Source organism: Cibotium barometz, chromosome 23 (genome assembly GCF_041138505.1).
Source record: "Cibotium barometz isolate CiBa-2024 chromosome 23, ASM4113850v1, whole genome shotgun sequence".
In the NCBI taxonomy this organism is placed as follows: Eukaryota; Viridiplantae; Streptophyta; class Polypodiopsida; order Cyatheales; family Cibotiaceae; genus Cibotium; species Cibotium barometz.
The window spans coordinates 17,857,776-17,879,961 of NC_141068.1; the positions used below are offsets into that span (position 1 = coordinate 17,857,776).

The 22,186-nt window shown below is 44.4% G+C and overlaps 1 protein-coding gene across 1 annotated transcript in view; it reads left to right on the forward strand.

The window, feature by feature from the left end:
* LOC147625693 (Met-10+ like family protein) overlaps nucleotides 1–22,186 on the forward strand; it is a 74,269-nt gene that overhangs the window by 39,011 nt on the left and 13,072 nt on the right. Inside the window, exon 6 of the mRNA XM_086817200.1 lies at nucleotides 7,302–7,444. Coding sequence (XP_086673326.1) covers nucleotides 7,302–7,444 — 143 coding nt within the window. The remainder of the gene's footprint in view (nucleotides 1–7,301; nucleotides 7,445–22,186) is intronic.

Sequence of the window (22,186 nt, forward strand, 5' to 3'; positions counted from 1 at the left end):
TCCTCATTAGAGAAAGCTAAAGACATCAAGAATTATACTCTGTTTGCTTAGTCATAGTGGCAAATTACTCACAGTTTGACTTTTCAAAAAAGTTAAAATAGCGAGTACTTGTGCATTGACCATCATACACGGGGATTATACACATCATTGCCTCTTTGTAGAGATAAAGAGCTTGCAAATTTGGAGTTTGGGAACATATCTAACTTGAAATTGAAATTAGGGTTGTGGGCATGGATACATGAGCAAGGGGAGAGCTATGGTGGATGGAATGTGAAGGAAGCCATGGATTTGTGCATGAGGAAGAAGATTTAGTGTGCTTAATCAACTTAGGGAAGCATAAACAAGAGACCACGACTTGGATGAACCAAAATGAGTTCTCTCTCTTCATTAGTATGTGGCTCTTAATATAGCCAAAGGTTACAAATCATGTGGATTAAAATGGTGCCACCTCACCTCCATAATATCCCAAATATCTTCCTCTTTTCAAGAGGTGGTTCACACACCTTCCCTTAGTACAAGAACTTGTGCTTCTTGGCACCACGCTTTTCAACACCCCCCCTTGGTGCCATCTTGGACACTTGGGTGAGAGGTACATAACATAGGCATCTAGGCCTAACCAGGCAACTTGGCCTCACACACAACTAGGCATCTTGGCCTTACACAAACTACCATGGCTACATCATCGGTGCCAGCGGGTACAAACAATACAAATAGTACAAGGGGTAGGTGAAATTCCATAGCTTCAAAAAGGTCTTTCCTTCTACCACATTCGCTTGTTGAGGTTGATTCTTTGACCAACAGCTTCTCTCTGTGTCCCCCAGCTTCCCCACACGGTACATTCAAGCTTTGGTTTGTTCTTGAACTTGCATGTGTTAATTGTGTGAACCAACTTGCCACAATGATTGCATCTAGGCTTAAATTCCCTTTTACTAGCATAGAGTGCCAAGTCCCTTGATGAGGACGCTCCATTTTCATACTTGCTTTTCATCTTTTGCTCATGTTCAAGAGCAATGAAGCTTGTACATCATTTAAGGTTAAGTTAGAGTTGTTAGACAAGATTTCAACTATGTTGGCATACTCTTCTTTCCTTTCACAACTAGCAAAATAGCTTTAGCTTCATCATCATCAAGTACTTTACCAATGGTAGCAAGTTGTTGTTTGATACTTTTATACTTGTTGATGTGGCTTGTTAGATCAAGACTATTACCTAGGTTGTGTTGATACAATTGCATGAGCAAGTATCTTCCCATGCCTCCTTGGCCTTCTCAATCCCAGTCATATGATGAATTGTCTCATCATCTAATGCAAGTGCTATGATTCCCAAGGCTCTCTCATTTTTCTCATTCCATATGCTTCCTATGCTTGCTTGAGTATCCCTCCCTTGAATTATTCTCCATATTTTTTTTTCATGAGTGCATACATGATCTTTGACTGGCATGTGTGAAATCCCATACCACTAAACTTGACAATTTCATCTTGGGCCATGGTGAATAGGGGGTCTTACCAATGCCCACTTCTATGTGGTGGTACAATTGGCAGTGTCTACCCTTTACAATGGTTGGGCTCAATGAGACTTATGAATAAATCTACACTACCTTGCCTTAATGTAGAAGACACCTACATACATGCCACATTCCTTACTGATTTGCAGGATGCCTCAACTTGGTGGCACACACATTAACGATGGGATGCACAACACATCAAGGTATGTGGATGCACTAGTGAGTGCTTACATAACAAGGATGTGATTTTGGTGGTGATTGCACATGGATATATGAGTGCATAGGAGTCCCATTTGCCATGGTTTGGAGCATCATCGCCCTCTATGAGTTTGTCATCGGCGAGTGAGAGCCCCAAGAGGTATATCATAGTAGATTTCCAGCACTATTGGGGTGAAACAGGGCTGCCCTCTATAACCCACTCTTTTTGGCCTTTACATTGATGAGATCTCAAGCTTCATTGATAGATTAGGTGGGGCTGGTCCCACACTGACAGGCATATTGATCCCCCTACTACTTTAACATCGTTCTCCTTTCACGAGGGGCTTCAGAGACATTTGGATGCCTTACAGGACTATTGCACTCAGTGGGACCGCTCTGTTGACCTTGGTAAAACCAAGGTAATGGTCTTCAATACCTCCGCCCCTTCACATCTAGATTGAGCTTCACATACAGCGGGGATCCTGTGGAGATTGTCTCATCCTATGTCTACCTCAGTGTCAACTTTCAGTGGCCCACGCTTCACCATGCTTCCCGCATCACATGCCGGAGTGACACGGGGATATGCAGAGTCTTGAGCTTTCTTGAGAGCGGCAGAGCTTCCAGGCACATTTCCAGGAGCCAAGGACGAAGGGTTGGCTTTTTGACACCTCACACTAGCCTTGATGTATGGAGCAGCCTTTTGGGGGCCAGATTTATCCGATGAGGATTGGCAACGAGTTGAGAGGGCGCAGGTCATGATGCTCTCTTGTATGATCCATAGTAAACCATTAGTCCCACATGAGATTATCCAAGCAGAGTTTGCTGTAGCCCCAATGGTAGTGGATGAACTGTTCCAGACTGTCACATATCTCCATCGCATCAGTCACATGGATCCCCATAGGTACCTGAGGCTTGCCTTGGATTCCACGAGATAGCTAGCACTTGAGGGCCACCTTGGAGTATGGTATGGCCAAGTTTCCAAGTGGTTTTGAGGATATGGGCTCCGCGTGGGCCTCCTCCCACCACTTCAGTACAGTTTGGACTCCCCTTTTCTCCGGCTCTCTCATGAGGACACCAATCGGATTATCCGGTTAGATCTTCTCAGTCTCTACACCCGTTGCACATGAATTACACCTTCGGAGCTCCCACCGAAGATGCACTTGATCACTTCTTCATGCTCATTGAGATTGGATTCATCCAACAGCTGGGCTATCTGAGTGTTCATATGTCCCATGCCATGCGGATTGCAATTGGCCACATACAGGTTTCATCCCACCGCCTCAATAGGAAGAGCTGAGCTTGTCTCAAGAGCCTGGGAGCTCATACAGAAACCTAGGGAGGAGAGGATTTGCCGATTATGCCACACAGAGGTTGAGACAGAGGAGTGTCCCATGCCGTGCGGATTGCGATTGGCCAGATACGGGTTTCATCCCACCGCCTTGATTGGTTTCATCCAGCAGCTGGGCTACCAGAGTGTTGATGTGTCCCATGCCATGCGGATTGCAATTGGCCAGGTAGGGGTTTCATCCCACTCCCTCAGAGTGGAGACAAGAAGAGCTAAGCGTGTCTTTAGAGCAAGGGGAGCTCATACGAAGACCTAGGGAGGAGAGGATCTCTTGATTATGCCACACAGAGGTTGAGATAGAGGAGCATTACATATGTCACTACCTAGTATACTTTGAGATTTGCGGGAGGTTTCACTGTCTGTTCCATGAGGGATTTGGCCCACTCTCTAGGATCATTGACTTCCTGGACTAGCATTGCCTAGGGCTCTTCCTACTTCAGCTCCACACACAAACAACACTTTCTTGAGAGAGCTTCGGCCCGAGCCACCCCGACCCCTTCCTCGCTAGCCAACCATTACTAGCTTCTTTTGGACCGAGAAGTAGGACACCCATACAGTGGCCTGTGGACCCACCTCAGGCTGCTCCAGACCCACCTTGCCCAAGAGGAGTTACTCGGACCAGGCCTCCCCATTCCAGCGTGCCCAATTCCCTCGCCCCCCTGGACGTCGGCCATGATCCCCTCATCAGCTCTAGATCCAGGACATGCTCCATTGCCATCGAGCTACCTTTCCACGTTATGTAGTTGAGGGAGACCTCTCGGCCATACTCCATAAATCTTGGTGTTCTCGATCGCCTCATTACAGCTAGCCTTCTAGTGGTGGCAATAATCTCCCAGGTGGCATTTAGGCTTAGGGACGATGTGGCATGTGATCGAGGAATATCCTGGAGTGTGCAGCCATGGACCATCCCTATGTGGATCATGATGGCGGAGTCATGATCATCACATTCGAAGAAAACGTGTGGTCCATATTGAGTTATCCATGTAATGTCGCCCCAAGTGTTGTATATAATACCTCTCCTCAACCTGCCTAAAAGCTGAGCTATGGAGCTCCTTATCCTCTGGGCAACTCTGCAACCCGAGAGACAATGTTTTACAGTCTCATCGGCAAATGCGCATCTAGGGCAAGCTGGATCCACACCAAAGATAGCTCTCCACTGGTTACCAGGGAGACCATTGTGTTAATCACAAAGCTTTCTTAGTGTGGCATGAGGGTAGGAATTCTATGAATCTTCCAAGTAGAATTAGTATGGCATTTTTCACAATGTTATTGAAGAAAGGCAAAATCTTCAAGGGATTGGTTGCATCAATCCATTCCCACTTATCAATACTTTCCTGTTGTTGACAAGAGGGCCGAGGCTACATTGGTTTAGGGTTGTACTCGAAGGACTATCCCATGGGAGTTGTTTAGTGGGACATCCACCATAAAGCCATAGGCACCAAGAACCTTGATTCATAGACTCAGGCAGAGGGTCAATAGACCAGTGCCTCCTTGAGCGACCCACAACTCTCACAGGGTGGACAGTTTTAAGGATGAAGTCCTGTGTGTCATCTCTCATCAATCTCCATCCAGCCAAGATAGTAAAAAATATGCTATCTCCCTCGTGGTCTTGGTTTGTTGGCATGGCTAATACTTGCAGCGGTACACCTGTCCTGGAAAAGCAGCCAGCCATCTGGGGTGATACTCATCATGAAAGGTGTCAGCGAGCCATTCATTGGGGATAGCTGCATGAATCTGTTTCCGTCTGTGATTCCTCCTGAGGTGCTGGGTGGAGGCATTTTTCTGATCCATTGGAAGACTTTCGAGTCTTCCAATGCCTAAATGTTGGTGCACGTCTCTCCGAGCCTGGCCACTGCATATAACCAGAGGCACCCAAAGGATGGCCAAGGATCAACAAGGCTAGAATCACAGGGGCATGGTCCGAGAAAGTTGTGCCTGCAAGGATGCCCAACATGCCACCCCTATCACAATCCCTCATCCACATAAAAGAGGCCAAGGCGGGAGAGGGTGGGGCTCACTGATCTGCAGTCAGAATGGGAAAAGGAAAGGTTGCTTGGCGAGTGGCCAAGTTCTTGAAGGTGCCAAGTGTGCTGACCTTTGATGTGGAAGAGAAGCTCCTCTTAAGTGGTGCTCTTGGGGCATCAAACTGTCGGGTTCTGGAATCCCCCGCGCTGCGATACTCTGGGTCCTCAAGCATGTTAAAGTCTCCCATGCATCAAGCATCCGCCATGGGGAGACCCTGATGCACCTGAAGCCAGAAGGATGTGCGGCCGGCGTGAGGAGCCTGAGGCAGATCTCCCTAACGTGAAGAATCACTCACTGAGCGTGGCCAGGTGCGATTGTGCCGGAAGGCCCAATGAAATGCAACCTTAGTTCCCCAAGGGGCCAAACGTTGGGGACCGATAAGTATGGCTCCTGCTCGGGGGAATCCTCCAGCAACAGTGGGTGTGGCTTGCTGTAAGGTGATGCTCCTGAATGATAAGAACATCAATGTCCCCCCCTACCAGGGCTTGTTGAAGCTCCTCATGAATCTGCTGGGTGCCTCGCCTGTGCGGGATCAGTGAATTGATCTGTTCCTGGCCTAAATTGAGCAGAGAGCGCATGCAGGTATCTGGCCTTCAGTTTCAGTCTTTGAACTTTGCTTTGTATTCTCATACCAGTAAAAAACTCCATGAAAAAGGGGGGAAGGGGAAAAAGAAGAGGAGATAGGGAAGGGGGGAGGGGGAGGGGGAGGGGGAGGGGGGGGTTCATCATGGGGTGAATATGTGTTGCTTGCATGGAAGAACATCATTGTCAAAACAGTTCAGTACATAAATCTTAATTGAGAGTGAATGCTTTCACCAGAGTAGCTGACAGACACAAGGATCAGGACCTAAATCAGCACCTGAGTCTATCATGATTAACCCTACATAGACACTCTTCATGTGTAGCTACACCGATTAAAGCTGAGGTGGCGGGCTACAGCAAGGATCCTTATCTGTTGGAGCATCTTCGGGCAGGTTTCGATGGGGACTAGTGGCTGTGCCCATGCGGCCAGAGCTGCTCCAAATAAGCCCAAATGGTGGAAGCAAGATGGCCCCCATTCGGATGCGGCCTCTGCTCGTGCTCTCTTTGGCGTCACCTCAGGCTGATGAAGGTGCCTTTAGATGCCCTTCTCCGTGATGAAGCTGAAGTGAAAGTAGATGAAGAGATGGACCCCCTTGTTCAATACATTCTTTTCTTATGAAGGTATTCAAAACTTAAGTCACATGAATTCAAGGATTACAAGTCATGATTGTTCTCCTGGGAGTTCACACAAATCCTTCATCTCTCATAGATTTTTTTTAGCAAGATTTTGCAGCCTGCCCCTTCACACAGATGCCTCGTTTCAGCCTGCCACATCCTGTGTGACACCTAGGGGATAACTTAGAAAGCAAATCAACAACTACATGGCTTGCTTCGACATCATCTTTGTAGCTGGCCTTGCAGGGAGTATTGGGCTTGTATGCTTGTGTCGTGAGATGGATGAATTCAGATTGGCTTTCTAGCCTTGGGATACGTGCATCTGCCCGTGTGAAACTCCTGGCTTTGGCTAAAACATGCCTATTTTAGGCCACAATCATATGCTTATGTATAATGTGAAGGAATGTAAAACACACTTTTCTACACTCCTCAAACATCATACTTTTGATAGTTTATGAAGACATCATGAAAGTGATGTGCTTTTGGTGATTCTATTAGCTCATGATACAATGCATGTGCAGCTACTTGACGTTCCTGCAACCAGCATCATGGTAATGCATGTCCTTGGGTATGCAAATTTAACCCAGGTGTGCTTCCTAGTCTCACAATACTCGAGCCTCTTTCTCTTCACAGGCTGCTTTGTACCCTCTCACTGCTCGCCCATAAAAGAGCATGTTGAAGTGTTTTGAGGGTAGCACTAAATGTAGGTGCTAAGGTTTATTGTCTCTTTTTGTAGAGATGATGCATGAGAGTCTCTCTTGTAAGAAAGGCCACTATTATCAGTTAGGGGTGTCTTGAAGAGGGGTTGCCACATGCATTCACTACTCCCTTGGATGAGGAGAAAACGCAGTGGCCCATATGTGGTCCTAAATGCTACATGAAGAATTCAAAGATGTGCCTAAAGTTTGATATTTGGAAGTTGTGTGTGTGAGATTTACACACTCCATAAACTTTTGCAATCTTTTATGCGTTATTTGGCAAACTTTGTGTTAAAATGCTCCTCAGGCATCAGTAAGAAACCATGGATATGGCAGGTGATGTCCTTGCAGGAGCGGGTCCTCTAGCTGTCGCATCAGCAAAGAAGGTTTGGCGAGTATTTGCAAATGATGCAAATCCGGATGCATTGAAGTATCTTGCAAAAAATGTGGTAGAAAATCGGCTGCAGGCAAAGGTTGAGGTGTGTATATTTCAGAATCTTACTTTTAGTCAAGAATAATTGTTATTCCATGGCTATTTTACATATGCAATTGGATAGAGAGCTGAATATTAAATTGGAACATATGGAAGTAGTGGCTGATGCTTTTCTTTCTAATTGCAAGGGTCCTTTGCCAATGAGACGCATCCATGTGCAAAACTTTGAAACAGTTTGGTAATCTTATGTGTAGCCATATCAGGCCGATAACCACTGGTCCCCACCCAAGGTGCATTTGAGGCTCTAATCAAGAATGGAGCTGGGTCCCAAATACACATAAAAGCTGCTTGCTGCTCCATCATAGCTCGAGGGTTACCTTAAAAGCAATCTTACCTGCTGTGGGCTGAGAGAGTGGAATTTGTCCAAATGGCACTGATGGTCTCTGCCACGGGAGTGGAAGTTTCCTCTTAAGTCTCGTGGTGGTGTGGGTGCCAAATGTGCTACCCAGTAAGGCTGCTAATCCTCTCTCACATGGAGTCTTGTGGTCTGGAGGGTCTTGAGGGAGTGGACCTGTTGTGTCTGTACTGTGGTAATCGGGTGGAATTCCAGACATAGGGCCATGCTAGTGCCATTGTTCTTTAGTGTAAAGCAGGGCCTGTCACCATGGAGTGATGAAACTTGAGTGAGGGAGGCACTGAATGAATAGGCACACCATTCTTTGCCATATCTTCTGTGTGCAGCTGGACACTCCCATGATGCTCCAAAGGCACGTCTAGAATTTATGAGGGTCTTGACCTCCCATAGTGTGTCAATCAGTGAAACTGTTTGTAGGAAATATTGGCAACACTGATGAAGTTGGATCTGATACCTCAATTGGGTACTGGTCTCTGGTGTTGGAGCACATGCCTAGCTGGTGTCCGATGGGCAGATAGTTCCATAGAAGGGGTTGGAGTTGCTCTTTTTCTGTGTGGGGAGGGCTTGTAAAAGGGCTGGCTATAGTTTGGTCCAAGCTGGAAGAAGACTAGCGGCAACTTGGGACGAGGAGTCTGGCTGGTGCAGCTTTGCCAGCCAGGTGAAAATCCATCTGTAGCCTAGTGACAAAGGTCCTCCATGCTTTAGTGTGCATCTTGCAGTGTGGGGCCCTGTAAGTCTTTGAGAGTGCTGAAGTAAAGTGATGTTGTCCCAAGAAGCTTCAGCTGGAGCATTGAGGTCCAGAGTTTGTTCCAGATCAGCCACTGAATTTGATGCATGGGGAAAAGGCCAGCAAGAGGTGATGTAGCACAATAATCTGGTACAGTCTGCCAAGGGGAGGAGGGCCGTGCTCTAGTACCTGAGCTCCTTGTGAATGCTGATTATTCAAAAACCGATGGTACAATGTGCACTTTCGAAAGAGCTCAAACCAAGAGAGTTTACCAGCTGATTATTCAAAAACCAATGGTACAACGTGCACTTTCTAAAGAGTTGAAACCCATCCGCCCAATCCCAAGCATTTCGTACTCGCACTGGCACTCACACTTGTAGGGTCTCAATCTGCCTACACACTTGCACTCATTGCACTCACACTTACAAGGGCCTCAGTTCCTCTCTTTTCAGAGTTTCATCATGACAATCAAATATCATGAGCTTTCAGCACACTCACAAAACTTCAAGATTTTGGCTTCAGCATCAAGAGGTCTTCAAAGAATCTTTAGAGATTCTTGATTATCAGTTCTTCAAGATAGTAGCTGGAAATCACAGTTAGAAAGCTCTTCTCTGAGTGAATCTTCAGTACTTTGGAACTGCCATTCCTTTTCAAATAAAGATCTTCTAAAAGAAACCTTCTTGTGCAGATCGGTGAATCCTTCATTTTCTTTCTTGGTCCTTTGATGCAGGGAATAGCTCTTCTAAGCTTTGAATAGTAAATCGGTGCACTCAAATAAGCAATTGGGCACTCAAAATAGTTTTGGTGCATGGAAAGTTGAGAATCCGGCTTTTATTTTTTATAATTATGGCAAAAATCCATTTTTTGGCAAAGTGGATTAAAATAGTCTTCTTACATAGGAACAAATGCATCCTTCTTTCAATCAGGATGGACGTACTGAACGTACCCTTCTTTTAGTGGATTGGTACATGTACTCTTTTTGTGGCAGTAGACGTGCCCTTCCTTCAGTAGATTGCTGCACGTACTCATTCACTTGGATACTCTTCTCTTGGTTCTGCACTGTGTACTCATTGCTTTGAATCAATACACGTGCACATTGCTCTGAATTTGTTTGCACGCACGCATTGCTATGGTCCCATTCTCCTGCAACCTATGTACAACCTCCTAAATATGATTAGGGTTAGCAACATACTTTTTCAACAATCACGCATGAAACACATTGTGGACTTTAATATCCTCGGGTAGTTCAAGTAAGCCAACTAGCTTGGCATATCTCCTCAAAAGCTTAACAGACTACTGAATCTATACAAAAGGTCCTTCCACTGCAAGAGTAAAGAGATTATGTAGGCCTTGAAGTCAAGGAAAGAAGATTGATGACTGAGGGAGCCTAAACTGATGCAAATTCATAAACTTGGCCATTCAACATACACTTCATAAAGATTTGATGGCCATTTCGATTATGTTCCTGCAAACATACTATATCTAGTTTCATTCTGTACGTATAGTTCCAAACCAATCTCCAAGTTCTTGTGTTATCCAACCCCTGTACATTGTATGTCATACATTTTATTGGCGCATTCATTGTCAGAAGAAAATGAGCAATTTCAAGTAAAGGCCATATCAATATCAGCGTGCATACTTTGCAATTTTATCATTCTACCCTTAAGCACATCAGCCCCCAACATCCCAGCATCAACGTTTGCAAGGGTGCATACTTTATTCTGAGATGTAGATGCAGATGACTTTGTTCAAGTGCCTGATTGTAATGGTCGCAGTCTGAACTACTGGTTCATTCACCATCGGAACAGAATCAGCCGAAGGCCGCAATGTGAGAGTGGGATAATCCGAAGCCAAATGCCCTAACTTATGGCATGTGAAGCATGCACCTGCAAACACACCCCATTTTAAGTCAGCATTTTTCCTTCATGTGTACATCATCCATCTCCATAGCAATAGATGGAGAGGTGGCTTTATCAATGTCCCATAGAATGCAGAAACACTTACGATTGCCCATCACACGTGGGGCACAAATTAAAGTTCCCAACTGTTGATCCAAGCCTGGCAGTGCTTAGCTAAAATTCACAGGAAAGTTAACCACCTCAACCCATACCAAGCATTGATGTTTGATAAGGGCCTGATAATCCTTTGTAGGATTCCACGGAAGCACATGTACTATTTGCCTACCATAATACAATGGTAATTTTTCCAGCAGTTGTTGTTTGTATGCTGCTTCTGAAAGGATCACTTCAAAAAAGCCACGTGTTGCATAATACACACCATCAACAAATTTTCCACTGCTTATGGCATTTTCCCAGGGAAAAATAAGATGACAACACTCTCCAAAAACGTCTTTACTTTTGGCAGAATTGTCTGCACCGAGATTTTATATTTGATTGTAGGTTTTCGCTTGTCCACACATCCTTATTTTCGTGAAAGTCCTTTTGCATAACATCATCTAAGTATTGTACATCTAGATTGTCATGGCGAAACAGAGCGGGAGTTGATTCCTTTAGCCTTTTAGAATCTTTAGTAGTCAAAGTGATACACTTGCAAACTTTCTCATGAAAGACTTGATCATGGTTATCCATTGTGAGAACATGGGTAATGTAGATTCCATGGGCAATGTAAATAATGCCAATTATTGGGACTATGGGCTAAAGCCTTGGGACGCTCATCATCCCTGTACATAAATGCGTCCCGGTTCACCATGGGAGACCGTTTGCCATTGCTGTGGTAAACGAGAAGAGAGACCAGTTCACCATGGGATTCCTGCCACAAAGTTGCTTGTAAAGAAATCGTGCCAGCCCCGGTTCACCATGGGAGATCACCATGGGGAAAGACAGTTTGCCATTGCTGTGGAAAATGGGAACAAAGACTAGTCCACCGTGGGAGGCCTATCACAAAGCAACTTGTAAAGAAATTGTGCAAGCTCGTTTTATCACCTATTTGAATAGCGCAGCAAATGAAACTAGCCATTGTCTGTCACCTTTTCAAATAGCAGTAAACAGAACTAACACATCACTCACAGCTCACCATTTCCCCTTAAATTAGGGTTTATAAAAGATTTTGAACTTCTAAAACCCTAAAAATACTGTTGAAAGTATCTCCTAAAGCTTTCTTTGAAAAGATCTTGCTAATGATCCATACAAAGATGTAGGTTTAACCTAGGGTTTTGTCAAGAATGTGTGACTTTCAGCAATTTCAAAAGTTTTGGGGCAAGTGATGGAAGGTTGCCATAGCTAGGGTTTGTAGAGATTGGAAGAAAAATCAAGCGAATCAAGAAAATCAAGAAAACCAAGAAACCATACATTTTCTTGAAAAATGCATGAAAATCTCTCAATTCTCAAATCAAATGTGGATCAAAGCCTTAGCTCTAATACCAATGCAAGAAGGTGATGCACTCGATTAAGATGGAGTACCACATCTTTGCTCTCATGCTTGGAGTACCACAAGGCTAGGCTATAGAAAGCTCATTAGCAAAGTAAAAATGATTATATCTTGTTAATTTTGATTAGGGAAAAACCATATTCACTTGTATACCATGCCTCCTTTTCACACTACACTGATGCAAAAGTTGCTATCCGAGGCTTTGACAATTATGAATTTGGAGAGCCAAGGCTTATCACATAAAGCAAGACTTAAATCAAGGAAGTAACGGAGCTTGAGTTATAGAAGCATTGCACATATCATTGATGCATTACACATGTTTTGGAGAACCATTGTCATGCTATTGGCCATGCTTAAGATCCGTCAACACCATTAATCAATACATTGGTATTGGCTTAATTGTGACATGATGGTGGACATGAAGGTTATATGGATATGACATGATGTGTATTACATGTGACACATGCTTCATACTTATCTTAGTTGGTTTGATGCTTACATTCCATGTTGATGTGAGTTGATTTGTGAACCTTGGAGCTACATCTCAAACACTTTGGTCAAATGCTTCCGATGCTCCTTCTTTGAATGAGAAAACACAATCATATCATCAAAGAAGGTGCCCACAAAAGCACGGTGAGGTCGGAAAATTCGATCCATCATCTTGTTAAAAGTCGTTGGAGCATTTGTAAGACCAAAAGGCATGACCAAAAACTCATAAAGTCCAAAAGTTGTCCTGGAAGCTGTCTTGTGCACATCTTCTGGTTTGATGCGAATTTGATGGTATCCACTCTTCAGATCAATGCGATTGAAGTGAGCTGCTTCCTGTAACCGGTCCAAGATATCATCGATTCGTGGTATAGGGAATCTGTTCTTGATGGTAATCTTATTCAGTGCCCTGTAATCAATGCACATCCACCAAGAACCATCTTTCTTTTGTACCAAAAGCATTGGTGAACAATAGGGCGAAGAGCTCGGTTGAATCAACCCTTTGTCCAACAAATCATGCACTTGGCTCATAATCTCTTCTTGTTGGGTTGCACTTACTCTATAAGGTGGCTTATTCGGTGGCGAACTCCGAGGAATCAAATCAATCACATGATCCTCAGGCCTAGCAGGCGGCAACTCCCGTGTCAAAGTCTCTGAAAAACAATCTTGAAAACTTCTGAGAAAATCCATTCTTTCCTTGTACAACCAACTCAGACAGGTTAGACGCTGTTGTGTCCTGTTTCTCTTTAACATACACTAAGTAAACAGAAAGATGTTGTTTCATTAAACGAGAAATGACCGAAGCCGATACAACAGGAATAGATTCTCCTTTAAGCTTAACATCAAGAGTGTGTTTCTTATTCTTGTGAGTGAGAGTAATTTTCCTATTGAAAGTATCTACTACCACTTTAACTTTATGGCACCAAGGTATTCCCAAAAAAACATCGCAACCCTCCAAAGGCATAATGTAGAAATCATCCTCTCTGTCCGTGTAAGTTTGCACACTGAGACGCAGTTTCCCAATGATCGGCGTAACCTCAACCGTTATGTCCAAGACAAGCGAAAGTAGCCTCATGCAACACACCCATCTCCTCTGGTTTGATGTCCAACTTTGTTCCTTATTCTTGTGAGTGAGAGTAATTTTCCTATTGAAAGTATCTACTACCGCTTTAACTTTATGGCACCAAGGCATTCCCAACAAAACAACAGCATACATACTTCTTGGCATACCTCCATACATACCTGGCTGCATGCCATAGCTCCCAGTCATGCCCATGTTGGGTACACCCGTCATGGAATGAAAGACAGAGCCTCCGCCAAAGTAACCAAGATGAGAAGGATTAGCAGGGTTTCCATAGGTAGGTGGGGGAAAAGAAGAAGAATTGGGGTATGGCTGAACATTTGGGTAGATGGGAGCTGAATGTTGAGGCTTAGCTTTCTTCTCAGACCCCTGCTTCCGTGGTTTAGAATCAACTTTGAAGTTTTGTGGAAAACGTGAGTCCTTCGTGAGTTCCATTAATCCCTCCATCAAGCTCTGCATCTTTGCTTCATAGGTGGCATCATCATCTTCAAATTCTGGCATAACGGGAGGTATTTCTTGCTCGCTTTCCTCGTCTTCTTCGTAGTAGTCGTCCTCTTCCGAAGACAAATCCTTCATCTCCGCACTAGTTCCAGCCATGGTATTAAATGTGTCGACCACGGGCTCGCCCTCTTGAAAAAGTTGATGATGGAATCCCGGCAATGGAACCTTGAAACTGGCCTTCATAGAGTTGACGGGCGGTGAGCACAACTTAATCACACTTAAAACTCTTAATGAACTGGAATAATAAACTTTGCAAGAGAAAAAGAGAAAGAGATGGAGGAGAGTCTCCCTAGCTGCCTTGATTGGCTCTTTGCTCTACCTTCTTATGAGCAGGAGAGGGTTTTGTAGCCCAGTGGGCGTTTTTTTTATAACTAATGAAAGGATCTTTTCTCGGAAAAAAGAAAGAAAGAGAAAGAGATGGAGCTAGAGCGCTCCTGCACAAGAGTCCAATAGGCCCCAAAGCGTGGCACCCCCGCAGGTATTTATTTCTCTCTTGAAGTCGGCGTAGCCTTTGTACAACTTCTGGGAAGAGAACTCCTTGTTTAACGTAGAGGGAGTCTCTTTGAAGCTTTCACCCAATTTTTCATGTGGGTTACAATGGGCCTTGGCCCCCTTTTTATACAAATTCTGGCTAAAAAGCCCAGCTCTTTTTATGAATTCTCATTGGACGCTTTTATTTTATTGAAAAGCACACACACGGGAGATTTTTCACGCTGCTTTTCTCTTTCTGCATTTTGGGCACTGCTCTTTCTGCATTTAGGTTTCAGCGCTGCTCTCTCTCTGCATTTTAGGTTTCAGTGCTGCTCTCTCTCTCTCTCTCTCCTTTTCTGCTGTAGCCTGGCGCCCCTGCCACGTGGCAGTGCCACGTCATCCGAACAGGCTGCCTGGCCTGTTGGGTTGCGCTGCAGGGCTGCCCTTGCTGTTGCATCACCAAGCTGCTCTCTAACCGCTGCCCTTGGCCACCCCAATGCTGCCCCGCCAGGCTGCCCCTTAGCTGCTCCTCATGCAGTTCTTTGGGTTGCCCTTGGGCCCTTGGGCTGCCTTTTGGGTGGCCCTAGGGTAGCCCCTTGGGCTGCCCTTGACTGCCCAACAAAAGAGAGAGATGGTCTCAGCTGCACCTGCAAAACAGTAAGAAAAACATACCAAAAATACATACATACACATACACACACACATGTACATGTATATACATATGAGCATGCACACACATGTACACACACACACCAAGCATGTATCTGCACCCACACACGTGTACAAACTTACACATGCACATACAGAGTAAAACATGATCAGTGAATGTTAAACATGCTTAAAACATAATCACAGTGCTTAAGAAAAGAGGTAAAATACTGAGTCCTGTAACACAGTCCATCAGAAAATCTGAGTTTTTTGCATAGGAGCAGTTTTTAGCATACATATCATCATTGTTTTGCTACAGCACTTCAGTGGAGGTAACCCGCATTCATTGTTTTGCTACAGCACTTCAGTGAAGGTAACCCGCATTCATTCATTCATGTTCAGCATTCATACATAGCTTAGAACAGTCCCAAACAGCCCATACCTCAGCCTCAGATTTGCAGCCTTCCCTCATTCCATTGGGAAGAGTGCATAGGCTCGAGATTGGTCATTATTGGTGCTTCTACAGCCGTGTACAGTTCAGCCCGACTCTTGGTCCTCCGAGATCTTGCGTTTGGCTTATCGTCAGTCTCTTCAAAGTAATAAAGCAAATACTATTCCGGTAATGGGATAGGGGGCCCTTCAGTGGGTAATTCGGGACCCAATCTGGTGTACAATTTCTATATCACTCTCTCTCTCTCTCTCTCTCTCTCTCTCTCTCAATCTCTTAAAGTTTGAAGTCATAAAAGTGGATTGCTAAACTTGCGAAACTCAGGATACAGAAGGCGGTGTGAGACTTGAATACTTCCATTGCATGTTACACAATGCAAAGAGAACATAAAGAATGCCTAAGTAAGGATGAAGCAATATGAAGATGCTCATAGGAGACCATTGGAATTCAAGGAAGGGGATTATGTGTTTTTGAGGATTCCCAGATCAAGATATGGTTCTCTTAAGGGAAATACTTGAAACCGGCCTTCAATACCACAGATGGGCGGTAAACAAAACTTTAGCACACAAACACTTAAAAAAACTGAAACTTGAAGAGAGAGAGAGAGAAAGGGATAGAGCTAGTGCGCTCCTACATCCATTCAACATCTTAGGGGCTCTCGCATACGTATCAATCAGATTGATGCAACTATTCCGTATGAGTGGTTCTCTGGGACCTTTCATGGAGACTATCATCCGAGTTGGTTGGGAGTCTTTTTGTGGATAGGCATACCTCTACAAGTCATTGCTCTCCCAGGCCAGGAGGCTACAGATTGCATCATCTATTCTATCATGCCTGGAGGGAGATTGAGGAGATGTAGCATGCAGGGGATCATCAGGCTTAGTCTAGTGAGGATTGTTGGTCGTTCGGGGAAGCATTGGTTCATTGATCCTTCTCCTTAGATAGTGACTTAGGGCTCTTCGTGTTTGTGCTATATGGTGGCAGTCATATCAGATATCTTCAGTGGGATCCAGGAGAGTGGGAGTGGATTGATGCCTTCGATCCATTGAAAAGCCTTCCCTTTTTCAATTTCAGGGTCCAGAATGCCAGGCTTCTCCTCACTCGACAGATGCATAGGATCCCTACTCTCAGGCCTCATTGGGAGAGCTATGATATCTCTCCAATGATACAACGCAAATATTGGCATAGGCTTTGGCATTCATACAGAAGGAGCCAGATCTCTCATTTCTTTTGGTTATTTTTACATGGTCTCCCCACCATCAGTGGAGATCCGTTTTTGGTGTAGCACCTATCTGCTCGAGATGTGCGGTAGATTTTGAGACTGTACAACATTGTTTATGCGGATGCAGCACTGCACATCATATTTGGGGTTCTATAGCCCAACTTTTAGGCAAACTGATTGGACGTGCCATGTATGTGACTTGGGAGGAGTTGCTTGGCTTTCCCAATCTGGTCCGTAGCTTTTCTACGAGGGCAGTGGTACAGACTCTGCTATTTTCATTCGTAGAGGTATTGCTCAGCATGGTTTATTGCAGGATGTCTCTCACTCTGATTATACGCCCCCTAGATATAGGATTGACACTAGTTGGGAGATTGTTGCTAGTATTACAACATGGCAAATCTGGAGAGCTAGATGCACGGAGACTTTTGAGGGTGTCTAGATTTTTGGGTCTCAGTGCATTAGTACTATATGGGGTGATATCATCCATACTCTCATGGCTACTTGGGCTCGTATTCAGGGGTCCTCTCGTTTCGTGCAAGCAAAGCGCGTTGTATTTATGCGGGAGTGGGACCATGGCATTTTCTTTTCCTCTAGTCCCACAGGTCTCTCATGGCATCATGATGCTCCTCAGTGGTTGAAATCACCTTACATAATTCTATTCTATTCCGGCTTATAGCCGTGATTGTTGTATGTTTTTTCATACTTAATAGAAGTCTCTTTCTTGAAAAAAAAAAAGACGCTGCATTGGCCCCAAAACCACTGGCATCCCTTGCGGTATTTCTTTCTATTCTAGAAGTTGATCTGCCGTTACATCTTCAGCCCGAACCTCCACAACAAATAGCCAAAGTGCTCCCGTACACACATATGCCCAAGATGTAAGAGTGATAGCTTCTCTGGCCTTCACTCAATGAATCCACGTGATGTGTTATGCCCAAAGCCCTCCCCAAGCCTTGGTTATATAGGTTTTGGTAGCCCTCTTAAGTTTTACTTTTAAAAAAGCACTTTTAAAAAGCAACCGAAAAGCAACTTTATTGACTTTTTATGCAAAAAGTCATCCAACTAAAAATTTCTCAAACCACTTTGAATTCGAAGATCTTGTAAGAGCCAAAGTTGCTTCTCTCAACGAGCTCTTTGTGATGACATGAACAGATCTTCATTCTGACAATCTTGAAAATTAGGGTTAGGGTTTCCGCCGAGGCAAAACATGCATTGTGGTGACAATACTAACACTAAGCTTGCCCATTGATATTATGGTCCTTACCGAGTGGTGAGAAGGGTTGGAGAAGTTGCATATCAATTGTTGCTTCCATCCACCACAAAAATACATGATGTATTTCATGTATCACACCTGAAGGCTTATGTGGGACCGATGGTGCAAGTACATGAGGAATTGCCTCCCATGGCCTCTACATTACAAACTATCCTCACTCAAACAGGTTTCGTCCTCGAAACCATATGAGTGTAGGCATCATAAGAGAGCCATGTAGCATCAATGACATCCATGAATTTGCAAATTCTGAATGATGTCAAATCTGTCCCAAAACTGCACATTAAGTACTAAAGGCTCCAAAATCGCCACGAATTGGCACCAAAACAGCCCATCAATGGTGCACTACCATAAGATATCTTAGCCATGCCATGCCATGCCATGCCCATGATGCCATCAATGAAGTGTCCGAAATGGTTATGTCTGAAAATTCCAGCAAGCATTCACCCCATTGTTTGCATCCAAAGATCTCATGTTATGCACCCACGAACTCTCTATGTCCTTCTAATATGGAAGCGGGCTGCAATGAAGCTTCCTCATCTGGCAATCCTTTCCATTTGATGAGGTACTCAACCATGCGGTTGCGAAGTACCTTCTCTCGTGTTCCCAACACCTTCTCCGGTACATACTTTTTTTTTTTCCCAGAAAGGAGACTTCTACTAAGTATGAAAATTTTTTACAAAATGGAGATTTCACACCAAGCAAGGTGGAGATCTCAACCAATCAGGAGCCCTGTGCTGCCAATAGGGTCCCGAATGAGAGGATGTGAAAAAGATACCAATGTCCCACTGTCTCATAAACTGGCTGCGCTTCCTCTCCGTAGCCCTCGAAGATCCCTGGATTCTGGCCCAAGTAGCCATAATGGTGTGAATAATATCACTCCAAATCTCTGCAAAGACACTAAGAAACAAGAATTGGAGTACCCTCAATGGCCTCGGTGCATCTAGCCTTCCAGATATTCCAGGCTGAGATGCTAGCAATAATCTCCCAAGAGCTGTCCAACCTCTGTGCCGGAGGGACAAAGTGTGAAAGTGGCAAATCCTAAAGACAACACTACCGAGCAACTCCTTGCCTAACCATAATGGCCAAGCTCCTGTCAGTCCCCTCGAATCTTAGCTGAGGCCCAGACTGTGTCAACCAAATGATAGAACCAAAAGAAATGATAGCATCCCTCTTAATCCTACCAAAGAGGTGTGCAATCGTAGACCAAACCCTCTGTGCTTCCCTGCATTCCCATAAACAATGGTAAACTGACTCCGAAACTCCTGTACATCTAGGGCATGCTAGGCAAGCACCAGTTACAGACCTCCATTGATTGGTGGCCAGACCACCATGAAGAGAAACCCAGATAAAGGAGGAAATCTGTGGCTTCCTATAAGAATGCCACAATCTTCGCCAAAATACCCTCTGAATGTCAGTCGAAATGCCGTAAGATTCCCAATGGGGTCTAAGAGTAGGGACACTCTGAATGTGTCCCAAGATAAGATGTCTGGCATTCCGCACTGTATAACTGAAAAAAGGCATGCTTTTCACAGGGTTACTAGCATGCTTCCACTCCCACTCACCGGGGTCCCAAGGCAAATGTCTGATAGGGCAGCACCATACAACCAAAGGCTAACACTCTCTGTGATCATCCCTGGGGGGGGGGGGGGGGGGGGGGGGGGGGGGGGGGGATGTGCGGGGTCAACAAAGACGTGCTTCCCTAACCTGCCAACAACTTTGACTAGACGAATCTGGGGGCCCTCAATAATGTCCTGCACATCACATCTCTCCAGCTGTTTTGGTGCCAATTCGTGAGCGATTATGGAGCCTTGAGTAGTACTTAATGTGCAGTTTTGGGACAGATTTGACATCATTCAGAATTTGCAAATTCATGGATGTCATTGATGCTACATGGCTCTCTTATGATGCCTACACTCATATGGTTTCGAGGACGAAACCTATTTGAGTGAGGATAGTTTGTAATGTAGAGGCCATGGGCCATGTAAATAATGCCTAAATAATTGGGACTATGGGCTAAAGCCCATGGGCATGCACAATAATAAGTGTAGTGTGAAAAGGGGCCATGCTATATAAGTGAATATGGTTTTTCTAATCAGAAGTAACAAGATATAATCATTTTTACTTCCCTAATGAGCTTTCCATAGCCTAGCCTTGGGGTACTCCAAGGATGATTGCAAAGATGTATTACTCCATCTCAATTGAGTGCATCGCCTTCTTGCAACAAAAAGTTGAACAAAAGACGAAAAATAGAAGGGTATAGTCACAAGAGTATGAACAAGAAATTCAGAATGGATAGCAAGAGGGATGAGAACAGTTGCAGAAGAAGTGCGTAAATAGCCAGTAACCATGGATTATCAATAATAATGAACCCTAGCCACTGTAACCTGGATTATCAATAATAATGAACCCTAGACACCTGTAACCTGCCTATAGCCTTCCCCCTTATCTCAGGGCTCCCCAACCTTGCCCAGATTAGGACCGAATCCTGAGGATTAGTGTTAGGTACATAACACAAATGTACTCATCTTTAGCTGGCTGAACAAATGCACTTGTCTTCCGGTTTCCCTCAGTAGATTGATATTTGTAATCTTTCATCTAAATCAGTACAATGTACTCTTCTTTTGGATCAGCATAGCGTATTCATTGCTCTGAATCGGTATGCACATACGCACTGCTTTGAATCGGTACACATGTCTCTGATCTGTACGAACACTTGCATTCCCAACAGCAGAGAAACTTATACATAATGACTGGTTACTCCGCTTCAGGCTGTGGGTATCGAATGGACGAATAGTTACTCTACTCCGTATCCTCGACCTCTTAGTTATTCTATGCATAACCAGAAACTAAGTGCAAGGGCTTTGAAATGGACCTCAATAAGAGAGGAGATAAATTTTAAACAAAGACGTGCTTACCTAACCTGCCAACAACTCTGACTAGACGAATCTAGGGGTCCTCAATAAGGTCCTGCACATCACATCTCCCCAGCTGTTTTGGTGCCAATTCGTGATGAGCGATTTTGGAGCCTTGAGTAGTACTTAATGTGCAGTTTTGGGACAGATTTGACATCATTCAGAATTTGCAAATTCATGGATGTCATTGATGCTACGTGGCTCTCTTATGATGCCTACACTCATATGGTTTCGAGGACGAAACCTATTTGAGTGAGGATAGTTTGTAATGTAGAGGCCATGGGCCATGTAAATAATGCCTAAATAATTTGGACTATGGGCTAAAGCCCATGGGCATGCACAATAATAAGTGTAGTGTGAAAAGGGGCCATGCTATATAAGTGAATATGGTTTTTCTAATCAGAAGTAACAAGATATAATCATTTTTACTTCCCTAATGAGCTTTCCATAGCCTAGCCTTGGGGTACTCCAAGGATGGTTGCAAAGATGTGTTACTCCATCTCAATTGAGTGCATCGCCTTCTTGCAACAAAAAGTTGAACAAAAGACGAAAAATAGAAGGGTATAGTCACAAGAGTATGAACAAGAAATTCAGAATGGACAGCAAGAGGGATGGGAACAGTCGCAGAAGAAGTGCGTTAATAGCCAGTAACCATGGATTATCAATAATAATGAACCCTAGCCACTGTAACCTACCTGCTTGCAGCTTGGGTTCCCCAACCTTGCCCAGATTAGGACCTAATCCCAAAGATTAGTGCTAGGTACATAACATTTTTCCCCCCCTAAGACCTTTCCTCTCTAGGAAGTTATTTACAGCAGCAGTAGTGGATTACCAATAATAATGAACCCTAGACACCTGTAACCTTTTTGTAGCCTCCCCCCTTATCTCAGGGCTCCCCAATCCTGCCCAGATTAGGACCGAATCCCGAGGATTAGTGTTAGGTACACCTGTAACCTGCCTGCAGCCTGGTCTTCCCAACAGTGCCCAGATTAGGACCTAATCCCGAAGATTAGTGCTAGGTACATAACATACTTCCCCTCCTAAGACCTTTCCTGTTATTTACAGTAGCAGTAGTAGTGGATTATCAATAATAATGAACCCTAGACACCTGTAACCTGCCTATAGCCTTCCCCCTTATCTCAGGGCTCCCCAACCTTGCTCAGATTAGGACCGAATCCTGAGGATTAGTGTTAGGTACATAACACAAATGTACTCATCTT